The 13920-nt window shown below is 39.5% G+C and overlaps 1 protein-coding gene across 1 annotated transcript in view; it reads right to left on the bottom strand.

Moving 5' to 3' along the window:
- Nucleotides 1-12091, bottom strand: part of LOC310947473 (neuronal acetylcholine receptor subunit alpha-10-like) — a gene marked incomplete at both ends in the record, with an annotated part of 167853 nt that extends 155762 nt beyond the window's left edge. Inside the window, one exon of the mRNA XM_083914266.1 lies at nucleotides 12046-12091. Within this exon, the coding sequence (XP_083770392.1) occupies nucleotides 12046-12091 (46 nt within the window). The remainder of the gene's footprint in view (nucleotides 1-12045) is intronic.
- Between the last annotated feature and the right edge of the window lie 1829 nt (nucleotides 12092-13920).

The following is a 13920-nucleotide window of genomic DNA, read 5'->3' as shown; positions in this document are numbered from 1 at the left end:
GCAGATGCAGTCTGAATGTACAGCCCTGCCCAGCCTTAATTTTCTATCCAAGGACATTGACAATTTAGTAGGGCCTGTTCCTGACACCAATGCCAAGCCATGCTTCTCTTTGTTGTCCTATTTTTCATAATAACACTTTTTTCCAGGGCTAAACAATAACAGAAGGGAGGGACTTTAATAATCCTCCATCTCAGCCCTGTGCAGCTCAGGGGCTTGTGGCAACAGTAACTGTGTGTATGTATTATTGATGGCTAGCACCTTGGCCCTGTGTTTGCAGTGGAGGAATGGAGCAGGAGAGAAACCAGGTCATCTACTTCACAATGCCGGAGGCCCAGCTGACTCACCCAACCAGCATTATTGCATTATTATTGCATTTCTTTCATTACTGCTATCGCCTGCCTTTTCAATACCTCTGGCTTGGAGTCACAGTTCCCATAGAGTTTACCTTATGGCCTTATGGAGAGCCACTTCTCACTACTACATCTACTCTATTACACACATCCACTCACATGCTCTCTATGCAATACTGTTTCTCTCCTCTCAATCTTTACGCACCCCCCTCACCCCGTCTTCTTTCTTTCCTCCCTTCTCTCGAGTTACTTTTCCTCCTCTTTGAAGAACGGCGATAACGATTTGCCTTGGAAACATACCACTTCTATTAATTTCTGTTAAGTTGCTTCAAGGTATAATTTGCTGAATCAAAAAAGGATATTTTGCTACAAACGTTTCCTCAGTGTTTCACTCTGGGGTAATATTCTAGCCTCGTGGATGATTATTTTCTGTTTAACAGCCTTGTTTTACACATGGGTCTGTACTGTGGGTGCAATTAGGATGGACAGAACGTTGTTGCTAAAATTATGCTTTGAGGTCGGATACATAGTAAACACATCAGATACATCACATCTGTGTTTTTTATGTTTTAGAGGGCTGCATTAACTTACGTTATATTAAAACACATGTAACACCTACACATTTAAAGGTGAGTTAATTATAATTTGTGGGTTGAGGAGATTGGTCACAGAATTTGTAAACATTCAGGCAGAGTGTTTCAGATTGCTGTTTCTGTCTCTGAGAAGGCAGTTGTGGGTGTTTGATCTCATTAATGTGGTGATAAAGTGTTCATTGTCTCGTATTTTTCAACCAGAAAAGATTTTACTCTTTTTATGTGCCTGTGAATCATAAATGTAATGGGGCTAAATGATACCATCGCATCCTGGATGAGCCAATACTGTTTCAGGGTAACTGTGTTTCCCTGAATTAGCAGTAGGTCAGCCCATTCTATTATCACACTCAGTGATCATAGAGATGGATACTGCCCTAAAATGTTTCCTATTCAAATATGCGTAATACACTCTTAAAACAGTCACATACAGCTTACTTTACTAAACCATTCCATCATACTTTTCAATCACTAACAATCTGATTTTGTCATGGCTGTATTACCCTGACACTGGCCATGAAATGTATGTACTTATGTCATGCATGTTGGTTAGTACTCTGGATTTATACTCAATGCAATAGCTACCTTTTTATTTACAATTCAAACAGTGGATTTCACCCATTGCTACCACTACCAAACGGATTATAACTAATTGGGCCGTAATGTACTTTAATTATATTCCACACAGTCGTATAGTAGAGTTTACCGTCGTATATTCACTTTGTGTTAAAGAGCGATGACTAGCCACTGAAAAGGAGACTATTGCTGTGCTATCAATAGCTGAAGTAATTATGTTTATGCTCTTTCACTCGCTGCAAAAAAGAGCAACGAGCAGAGTGGGTTTGAAATGGGCTTTATTAGATGTGTCTAAATGAAAAGGAGAAGATTACTGAGACTTTCTCACAGAAATTTGTATGAGAAAACACAAACTAAATGTGTAGTTACATTTTTGGCTGCACTGCAGCCAAATGCGACACTCTTTTGCTGAATGAGTGAGGGAGTGAGTTACACCTTTGGTCAGTGTGAGTGATGATGTCTATTCTTTGGTCGAGTTGGAGCTTCCCCATTGGCCGTTGCTAATTCAAAATGAAGTGGCACAATAGTCAACTGATTCACTTCTTCAATACGCGGTTGTTGTTGTTGATGTTGTTGTAGTTGCTACCACCACCATCAGACTCATAGATATATTCGGGTGCATGCTGGGACGTGCATGACCGTTTTCTATAGAGGCTACAGTAAGTCACCTGAGTTAAATTATACAGTATATAAATGAAAGTTTACTGTATGTAAGACAGTTTTATCCGTAAATTATGAGCATAATAAGGCTGTTGGTTATACTATGGCATTATTGATGCATCAGACTGAGGAACTGACAGTTGTACTTTGAGACCGGGAGAGGGGTTGCCAGGAAGGTGGAATCGTGCTCCAAGTGCGCAACAAACTTCAAGTATGTTTTCATTGTACACTACATCAGGGGCCTGTTTCACAAAGCAGGTTCAAAAAACTCTGAGTTTAACCCTGAACTCTGAGTTGATCTACTCTGAGATAGGAAACTCTGAGTTTTCGGTTCCAGAACAGCAGATTTGCGTTAGGTTGATCAACTCAGAGTAGTTTGACCTGGAGTTAAGCGCGTGCACCACAAGTAAAAAAAGACAGCATCAATGGAGCCCTGATTCGATGAGTCACCATGGCAACGGGGAAGCGAAGGGCTACGCTACCACTGCAACTGTAAATATGAATGCGCTCATATGGAGTTTGAGCAGGTTTACACCGCTGCAGCGGCAAAAGAGAGGGAGACCTGCGGGAGAACATTGCTGCTCGGGTCAGTGCGTAAGTTTAAATGTAGTCCTGTTGCAATCACAGTAATATCACAGGGGAAACTGCATGAGTGGGAGCCTATTAATTTATTTCATTTAAGTGCAACCCCGCAGGGGAGAAGCGCAGCTTAAGATGAAACATAAAAACATTGTTCAAACAGGTAAAACCTCAGCACAGTATCATGGTGACGCCTCATTTTGAGCATGTTTTACATCGTAAAGTAAATATTACCGTAAATGGCTGTTTTTTATACATCATATAAATGTTGTATAAAAAACTCCCATTTGCAAAAAAAACGCAGCGCAACACACAATATCTGCTGTGATATAAGAGCATTACTGGTTGTTAATGTTGGAAATGTAAGGAGGGGTGAGATGGACTGTGACATGAAACGGTGTTATGCGTATTCAGCCCCCTCGCATTATAGGTGATATTCTGGATCAGAAGGCTATATAGGAGTAGTTTATATACCGGTAACCAAACTAAAAGCACACACTTTTGAACCTATGAATTGCAAGAAAAGCTGGGATTATATTTAGGAAACGCTGAGTCAAATACATTCAACTTGCTCAAAAGATCCATTTCATTCATTTTGTAATTATGGCTGCAGTATATTAAGGATGTCTATGCGCGGTCTGATAATCATCTCCCGACGAATATTTAATTCTCTTTGCGGCAATGCGTCACCTTTATCCACGGGATCGTTATCAAAAGGACATGCCATGGTAGTGTAAATATTTACCACTTAATATAACTTCTAATGTAGGCCTACTGAATGATTTTTATACGTTGTATACAAAAACTCCCGTTTGCAAAAAAACGCAGCGCAACACAGAATATCTGCTGTGATATGAAACGGTACCGCTCAAAAAGAGAATTGCCTGGAAATGCAAGAACATCTATAATCAATAGTTTGATAATCATCTCCCGACGAATATTGAATTCTCTGTGCAGTAATGCTGCAGCTTCATCCACGGGATCGTTATCAAAAGGACACGCCATGGTAGTGAAATAGTCACCACTTAATATAACTTCTAATGTCTGATTTTTGCAGTGATTTTCTGAAAAAACAGACGGAACTATACTACGCCAAAACTCGTGTACTGACTGAACGAATGAGGAAATCAAACACCGTGTGTGGCTGAAAAAGGGCGGAGACAGAGAGAAACTCAAGGTTTTCTGAGAAAAACCTGGTCCCGACCAGGTTAGTTTCAGAGAGCATGTTACCATGGTAACTGACCAAGAGGTTAAGTTACCTCTCTTTGTGAAACAGGCTAGAGTTACCCCTCTGTCTCTGGTTTGAGTTACCTCCCTTTGTGAAACGGAAAACTCAGAGTTTCCCTCATTTCAGGGTTAACAGACTCAGAGTTTTCACTAAACCTGCTTTGTGAAACAGGCCCCAGATCAGAAAGTATTTATCCACTCCATGAAAAAACCTTCATTCCTTGAATATACTGCCCAATACAATGGTGAAAAGTCATAAGCCATTGTGTCTTTTTTTCGATTCTGTGTTTGCATGTTGTTTACTTTTGTTGATTTTGTTTTACTTTTGTATTTGCTTATAATTATTATTGAAGTGAGATTTCTTCTGTAAGCCTCTAGAGTTTTTTAATCTCACCTGCACCACTTGCTTCTCTTCTAATGTTTTTTCTGTGTGTTTCTGCTTCTTTGTTTTATTGTGCAAATAAATCAAATCCGCGATTCACTTATTAATGGTAAAATATTAAATAAACGACAGATGCATTGATAATGAAAATAATCAATGCTAAAAAATATATTTTTTTTTATCTATGTCTAGAATGCTAATGTTTGCCAAAGGCCAATTTACACAGGCTTTCCATGCACATCCCGTGGCCACCCTTCTTTATTTATTTCATACTGTATGTTTCTATGATCACAAACTGTTCCATTCTGGCCTTGTTTAATGGAAGAGGCAGAGGTGACCAGCCGCCACACATTCATTGGGTCAGTCATAATTAGCTGGCCTGAGGCCTTGGGGCTCCATAAAAAATGAGATAGGTCATCTCAATCTCCGGTTGTCTTGACCAAGCTATCTCCTGTGCTAGTTTTAAATGTGTTCAGTGACCCCCAACAAAGTGCTTCCATAAAACACCATTCAGTGTCCCTGGTCAGTCATGCTGTTTTTTTCCCCTCTATGAATATATCCAAAACTACTGATGCATGAAGCTGCATGAAGGCATCAACATAATAATGTGTCTGCCCTGTTCTCCTTTAAATCTTCTGGACTCTCTCTGGACACAGATGATTCAGGCACAGTCGTGTTCCCCTCATTACACATAATTCACTTCATCTTCACTAGAAATCTGCATACCTTGCTAATAATAATTGATGGTGTCAAAGCAGGCTTCTATCAGAGGAATAGCAAATGAGGGTTATATAACAAAAGCGCTGTCTCTGACACCTTTTATGGTTCATGAGCTAAAATTTGATGCATTGGGTTAAGTGCTTGGGAGATGTCTTGTTTTGCATTTGTGATCATTGAGTCTATGTGCTTTGTAAGCTCGGGCGGAGTTTATTTTAATTGCAATATATTTCTAATTTAAAGCAGTCAGACCAAAGGATTATGGAAAATATAGGGTGTAATTATGTGCATCACGTGTAAAAAGCAACTGAGGTCAAAATATATCTTGATGTCAGTGTATCAAGGCTGTCAATTTGGTTTCCAAGTCTATTCTCAGCTCACTGTTTACTATTAACTTCTGCATGTCATTTTTAACTTGTCTTGCTAAGCTCATCATTTATCTTCAGACTCCCATAATATCCAGCCAGCGATATCTTTTATGGCTATTATTAGAAATGGTGTCTGTCTTCAGAAGCTGACACAAAAGTGTGAGTGGTCCCTTGGGCACTGTTTCATATCAAGGTTAACTTGTAGTGATTAGGATAAGGAGACGAGTAGTTGCCATGGGGATGAAGAAAACGGCAGTGGAGAGGATGATAAACCCTGAATGACAGAAGTCTGATGTGTCTGTTGCTCTGTATACAACAAAGCTAATCTAAATACTGTTCATTTGTATTATTTCTTGGCAGCATTAGTCAGGATTTGATGTCATAAAACACATAGATCCCTCTTACATAATGATCATGGTACACATTACCAGTTACATTAAATAATAAAATTCTCAAACACAGGAGTATAATATACAATACATTATATGTAAATACATAGCTCTAATACAGTAGTATTAATGAAATAATACTTTTGGAAATTTAACATCAGCCTAACGGATCATTATTGCCCATTCACTGATAAGTTTTGTTTGGTCGACTGATCTATTGCTTTGGGAATTCTGCCATCTGTCATTGAAAATATGCTCTCATGGACATGAGGCACTTGATCTAGGTCAATCTCAACGATATTCAAATCTCTTAGAATTGCTATTGTTTAACTCCATTTAGTGACTATTATTAGGTCTTTATGGTAAATCCCCTTTAAATCATAATCCCAAATTATGTAAAAACCCTAATCTCAATCTGTTACTTTCAACTGGGTCATCTTCATTCATTAAAAAACAACATCTTTTTAGCCAAGAGATAGCTCTGAATGATGTGGATAGTTTTATATTCAGTTTTTTTTCATTATGACCACTCCTGTAATGCCAAGTAGAATGACTAGACTTTCTCGTGGCACTCACTCCTTCAATGGAGGTGATCCAAAATCCTCTTCAGCATGCTTTTCCTTTGGCAGTGCCTTGAACACTGCATGGATAATCCTTGGAGGAGAGGGCTAATGCCCCCAGATCGCCCCCATGAGAGTCGCTATCCTCGCATCCCTTCTGCAGAGCTCTTTCCTCTCCCTGGTGCCGTCCCCAGCAACACAATAATTAATGAGCTCAACCAGCCTATCACTGCAGAAACCTCCCTCCCCAATCTCCATTATCCACATCATGCAATGATAATTTGACTTACGTAGCTGCTAATATCATATAAGTTAAAAGGCAATTAGGAAAACGTGTCTTTTTGACGGGCAGAGGGATTAATGCTAAGCTGTGATGCCACCAGTCTTTAGACAGTGCAGGCTTATTCTGGGTATGAAGGCCCCTGCCTAGCAACACCCATTATCAGTCATCACATTAATAACCCCATATTTCACATCTCCATTTGATGTGCTACATTTAATTAAAGTGCGAGGTTGTGTGACGAATTAATGGCTAATTGGAAAGCACCTTTTGAACATTCCCTTTGCCCTACACCAGATGTGGTTTGTTATGGGGTGAGAGAAGTTGTCTTATTTCTTTCCCTTAGTCAAAATTCAACCTTCTATTGTTAATGTTCTCACGCTGGTTAAATTGAAAGGTTTTATATGAAGTGAACACTTTTTCCAGTAGATACATGCATCACTGTGCCACCTATGGAATGTACAGTGTTCTTTAACATTTCTTTCACAGTTCAGAAACAAAGAGTTTATCCTCATTATCCTTGCAGTGCTATATAGCACTGTGTTGGTCCTAAGTTTAGAAGGCATGTTGCATATGAGAACACCCGATGCACACACCCACCTCACCTGCCAGCTGACAGTAAAGGTAAAAGCCCTGTCTACATTGAAATGATATATTATTAGAAATGTGGACAACTGGCCTCCATCTCCTGTTTGGAATCGTAAATATATGCTATTCTAAATTACTGTAAAGCTCATAAAAATGTAAATCTGACATACAGGGGTGGAGTGTGTAGAAAATAATTTATAAATACCTTAGACAAACTGTATTTCTCATGCATTTATTTCTCCCTTTGAAGGCTGGTGGCTGAGAATTGGAGTTAATCTGACATTTCATACATCTCAGACTATTTCGGGAGATATTTGAAGATAGAGACATTATTTTCTCTCCTACCTCAGCATTCCCATAGCAGTGGGAGGATGATTGTTACGGATTTGCAGAGAAGTGGTGTTAATGAGTTTACTCACACTGTTTAGGGTCTAAAAAGCAATTTTAACCTCGGCAATAACCAAGCAGGATATTAAAATATAATGTATGCTCAGTGGAGTTCCTCGATTCTAAATATTCCTGAAGAATTTCTGCCGTTGTTTCATGTGTTGTTCTGTTTAGATCTGGTTTCTTCTGCTCAGACTGTTTGTCTTATGTGTTCTGTTCTGAAGGAGACTCAACAAATTAAATTAGCTTATAAGCAGCAGTTAAACTAAGTCCCAATACAAACAAATTGACCCCATTTACTCTCTCACCTTTTGCCAAATTAAAGCCTTGATTCAAAGTTACACTGAGCTTTTCACCCTGTTGGCTGTGGTTCCAGTTCCACATCTAGTCTGCATCACACTCACATCTGTATTTTTTCATCATTTGTACCTCACGCTGTGTAGTAATGACTCCCTGGAACTTGATTAATGCAAGTATTGATTTTTTTGTTAAATGTGAGATTAGATGCATGGATTTCAAGACTATTCATCAAAATTCCCTGGCATATAATTAAATTGTCAGTTTATATTTTATGACTGTACACATTAATTAAATATCAAACTCATGTTTGTATAATTTTACCCACAGAAAGAAATACTGTATGTTAACAGAGAGCTCTTTGGTAGTCGAGGTTAATCTTAAAACATAGCTTTAGCACATAGATGTTTTTAAAAAGAAAAACATTTTTAATCAGGTTTTTGACTGGCCTGTTTAATTATTTTTCGCTTCTCATTTTTTTTTTTTTTTATATTTTTTTTGCTTCTATTCCTTTTATCTTATTTTATGGTTTTGACTGTTTCTACTCCCTCAGTTTTAAACTTCTATACCTTTAACTTATCTTTTACTGTTTTAACCCCTCGATTTTCCAGTGTTTCCTCTTGGGGGCCAACCACACCAGGAGTTGTCTCTGGTCCACTGATGGGGGTGCTGTTCCGTGGGTGGCCCTGGCTTGGGTGGCTTGAGAGCTCTGCATTGTGGTGTAGAGCCTCTTGTCTGCCTGGGCTGGGGGGGTCCTTGTGGTGGCACCCCCTGCAGTCATGGACCGTGATTCCTCTCGGTGTGCACGGACCCTAAAGGTAGATTCTTCCTCACCTCAGATCTCGGTGCCTAGCCATGTCTCCTCAGCAACAGCTAGTGTGTTTTGTGTGTGTGTGTGTGTGTGTGTGTATGGGTATGGCTATATGTGTGCGTGAGTGTGTATGTCATTGTGCATCTCTGTATGTATATTTGTGTGGCTGGGAGGTTTGGGTTTTCCTGGGGTTTCCTTGTTGTTCATGTTTTTTTTTTGTGTGTTTTGCTTTTATTTTCTGTAAGGCACTTTGTGCTACTGCAAAATTATGAAAAGTACCTTGTAAATAAAGTTTGATTCATTTAGATTTGATAAATGTTGAGGTAAAATAAGTCTTTATTAAGATGCACATTGTGTCACTAGCTAATTTTTTCTGTTTTTGGAGACCATGTATGGATGTCTATATGTTATTCTCAATCGATACCTGATTGATCTCCATTCAAATTTCTACTGTTTTATAGATCTGAGAAAAAATATATCTCTGTTAATGCAACTCAATGCACATACGTAGGCTTGTAGACATGGTCAAGGTGGTCTGCTGAAGTTCAAATCAGCATCAGAATGGGAAAGAAATGTGATTGAAGTGTCTTTGAATGTGGCATGGTTGTTGGTGCCAGATGGGCTGGTTTAAGTATTTATTTTGTTTTACTGGGATGTTCACGGTCTACAGAGAATGCTCCAAAAAAGAGAAAATATCCAGTGAGCAGCAGTTCTTTGCGTTAACAGGCTTTGTTGATGGCAGAGGTCAGAGGAGAATGACCAGACTGGTTCTAGCTGATAGAAAGGCAACAGTAAATCAGACAACCACTTGTTTCAACTAAAGTACAGTATCTCTGAGTGCACATGTCAAGCCTTAAAGTAGATGGGCTACAGCAGTATACTGCGACAGTGCATTATTTTTGAATATTTAACAACATTGTTACTTTAACAAGAAAAAATCCAAGATGAATTATACTGTAAAACGAATAACCCTTTTGCAGCTGCCTCATTTTTAGAGTGCATCATGCTTTTATCTTTATGTGAGTCACCTGATAAACTTTCTCATTCCACTGGTACTCTCTCACTTGTCCATCATCCATGCTATAGCTATAAAAAACCCACACATACCCCCACACACATGCAGACCACTTCTGGGTACTGGGATTATGGACTGTGTCCCAATGCATCCATATTTCAGAGTTGTATCTCTGGTGTCACTCTACATCTTGTCTGTGGAAGCAACATGGAGGATTCCGCTTGTATTTAAGCATGTTCATGTTGCTGACCTAGTTACTGGATTTCCACAGCATTAGATGTGTGAACAGGTTGGGGCAGCAGTGTAGGCATAATTTATTTCAATTTAGCCCTCCATTACAAAGTATAGATACACACTTAGAGGTGTACATGGACACACATGGATGCAAATACTTTTGCACCTCTACATGCATTCACGTATGACATGCACTGTGCAGTATAACCAAGTCTTGAGCTTTTCATGGGATTCTCATCCCAGATGGTATGCACGCTACACACTAAGTCTGCCCACCTATAGAGATTCCTTAGATGCTACAGAGTAGCTACATAGTTATAAGACAAGTTGGCTCATGATTGATGGATAATTTAAGACCTAAACTATGTAGAAGAAGTGGTTAGATAACCAGGGTAAGATAGAACCATGATGAATGCTTTAGTGTTTCATTTAAAATCCAAGGTATTCAATAATGTAGAGAGCCCTTTGAAAGCTCAGTCGAGTATTCAAGCACAGAGGTTGTCAACAATGACTGGAAGTTAAAGGCACAGCTTGTACCCGGCAATGTTTGGAAACCTCAGTGATCTGTGTGAAATGAAGATGCAGACACAGAGTTATGTGTACCGTTGGCTATAGTAAAATGGCATGAAACAACAATGTGCATTGATTGGTTTTATTATCTTAAAATATTCTTTATAACTGCTTACATCAAGAGTCATCAGCCTTGTGCTGTTATGTTTCCCAGAAGTGCTGCCCCATACGTAAATATATGGTCATTCAAACAACAAAATGATGTCATTATGTCCATTATGTCTCCTTGGTGGAGTCACACTTAATGCCTAGGTTGTTTAATATACCCTATTGTATGTATTTCTTATGATGTATTTAACGTTATAATGTCTGATTTCCTTTGTGGTTTGTTCATATTATTTGACATTTCTTGGCTACATGTCATTATTGCGATGACTTGGAATTGCCTTTGGCATGGCCACCATTATAAAGTAGCATTAACATCTTCCTATTTTCTGTGAATGATGTTTCTGAGTCTTGCTGTTTTTTCTCTAAGGTTATAGTGGTTATTCCTGGTGTAGCTAACAACTACATTGCCTGTTACAAATCCTCCACTTCACATGGCCTACTGAGGGTTTATAACAAAAGGGGGAAATCTCAGAAATAAAGAAACAAGTACCTAGCCCGAAACCAGACGAATCTGCCGAGCACATGTTATATTTGCTCTGGCAAACATGTCTGGCCCTTCTCCCATTCAGACAGATTTTCAACAGCTTGAGATGTGATGAACCAATCGCAACAATTTATCTTACAATTAGTGCATTTGCAAAGCACTCTGGACAACATTTGTCTTTAAATGTGCTCTAAAAATTAAATTCACTTTTCTTGTCTTGGCTTGACAAATAGGTAATGCTAAAACAGCTCTAATAAAATGAGTACATGTGGATATGCTCCAACAAGGGGATTTGGGGAGTAGGTACAAGATGCTTGTCAATATTTGCCTGGACACGGATCTGATAAAAAGGTGGATATAACGATGTCAGTTAGGCTGCCTTACAACTATGCCAGTAGTGGTTGCCACTAGCAACACAATGTTCAACAGAAACTGACTGCTGATGGAAGAATATATTGGTTATTCTGTTATACAGATGGACAATTGTAAGCAAATAGTATTTAAAAAAGCAATGTAATACAAAGAAGATCAATACTATTAATTCCATCCGTATTTTAATTATTTCTTTTTTCATTTATCATATCATTACGTTTATGGTTAAAAAATATGTGATTTCAGTTATGTTGCCCTGTCGGTACACATAGGCTTTGTGTTATTTGTGTTACATATGGAGCTTGATGAATGGTGTTTCTGACCTTTTTAATTAAACTGTGGCAGCTTTATCGTGTAAAGTGCCCTACCAAGTGTTTGGACCCATCATGGACAGCTGAATCCCAGTAATGAGCCATGTCATCACATTTGAAGAAGGTGGTGTCTGTTCTTTTCTAGAGACATTCTGCTATGTTGAAACCCCCACCACCTTCACACACACACACACGCACACGCACACGCACACGCACACGCACACGCACACGCACATGCACATGCACTCTCTCTCACACACACACACACACACACACACACACACACACACACACACACACACACACACACACACACACACACACGCACACGCACACGCAGTCACACACACACGCACACACACGGCTCAGAATCTGTTTATCTGCTTTAAGATGGGCTATGATCATCTTGATTTTGCATGCACATCTACACAGGCCATTTTTGAATGGTACAAGCTGCATAATTTACCCTTGATCTCACTGACAAGACATCCATCTGTCTGTCCTTCAGAATTCTGCTGTCAGTCAACCTGTGACACCACTTGTCCTTGTTGCAAAGTGTGTGTGTGTGTGTGTGTGTTTGTGTGTGTGTGTGTGCATGTGCGTGTGTGTACTGCCACTCTGTAGAGCTCAGTCTGTAGGCATTACGATTGTTAAGAATAGTACTGTCATCATTGGGCTGTGTCTGTGGGCCTGTGTTTAGGTTCCTGTTGGTCTTTGAGATAATAGTCATGATGTTCTCAGTCTGAAACTAAGCAAGACAGCTGACATCATTGACCAGCTCCCTTTTCTATCTTCTGCTGTCACAATGACACCATCCTTTCCTCCACTCTCAGCTCAGCAGCAGGTGAGGGGAGTTTGCTGGTCTTGGCAGTGTTGGCTCTGGAAGTAATTAGAATGCACACTTCTTAGGTCCTTACATAGTTATGCTAATCCACTCCATTAATCTTGTCCCCTTGCATGTAAACGTGGGAGCCAGATGCCGCACCAGTTGCTTCTCACACTCTAAACTCTTAATGCTTTGCTGTTTTGCTGGGAGAGAGCAATCTGCTGGAAAATAATCAAAGCCGCCTGGCCAGGGCATCACTATGGTAACTTCCCATGACCTCCCACTGAGTCGGATCAGAGCTATCTGTAAGTTAATTAAGCGGACTGCTATGAATCCTTCCTCTCCTATCACCCTATATCAGTGGGCTCCACTCTGGCCACTGGTTATACAGCGAGCCATTGATTGGATTGCTCTGTTGCGATAGGACAGTTGTTTATTTGAAGAACACTCTCAAGTAAATGATTTGAATCAGTTTGCTAAAAGAAGTCAAATTTTCAAACCACTTCTTGGAGCTGGATGGTTTCTGTACAGTTCAAAGTGAGAGTAAAATATTTTAAAGGAGCAGGCAGCTTTGGATAAATTGCCCTGAATTGACTAACTTACATTTGAAAGTCAGTATATGATACTATGTAGTATGGACCAAAACGTAAAGTTGGGATCAGTTTCACTACAAAGGCAAAACTCCTGTGTCACTAAATCATGCACCATCAAACAGCAACCCTGTAACCAATTTCTGATAATTGAATACGTATAAATAATAATAATCTTCACAGAACATTGTTTTTTTTTTTTTTCCTGGTGGCGGGCGAAGCTAATCTAGTTAATACGCAAATAGTCTCATATTACCAGACCTATCTCCTCAGTGCTGTGTCAGTGTTTAAGTACTCCCTACTCTGGTTTATCATTCTGGGATAGGGGGGACTCTCTGGCTTGTTTGTATTTCTTCAAACCAATCACAACTGTCTTGGGCAAAGCTAAGCAGAAGGTGTCCTTGCAAAACAGATAGCAGTTCTTTACCTTCTGTAGACATTTGGCTCAAGAGACCAGCAGCCTTAGAGAGAGCAAAATAACAGCATGGAGCATGAAACAAATAATCCTGCTGTTTTCTGGCTACAGACGGAGACTGTTCCTGGTCTAACCATAGTAACACAACACATCTAAACCATGTTTGGAATGACCTACACCAGTAAGTCAGCTTTCTCCGATATTAGCATTATTACAAACAAGTACCGTTCCAGG

The sequence above is a fragment of the Echiichthys vipera genome (assembly GCF_963691815.1).
Source record: "Echiichthys vipera genome assembly, chromosome: 5".
Classification (NCBI taxonomy): Eukaryota; Metazoa; Chordata; class Actinopteri; order Perciformes; family Trachinidae; genus Echiichthys; species Echiichthys vipera.
This window is presented reverse-complemented; position numbering and strand designations above follow the sequence as displayed.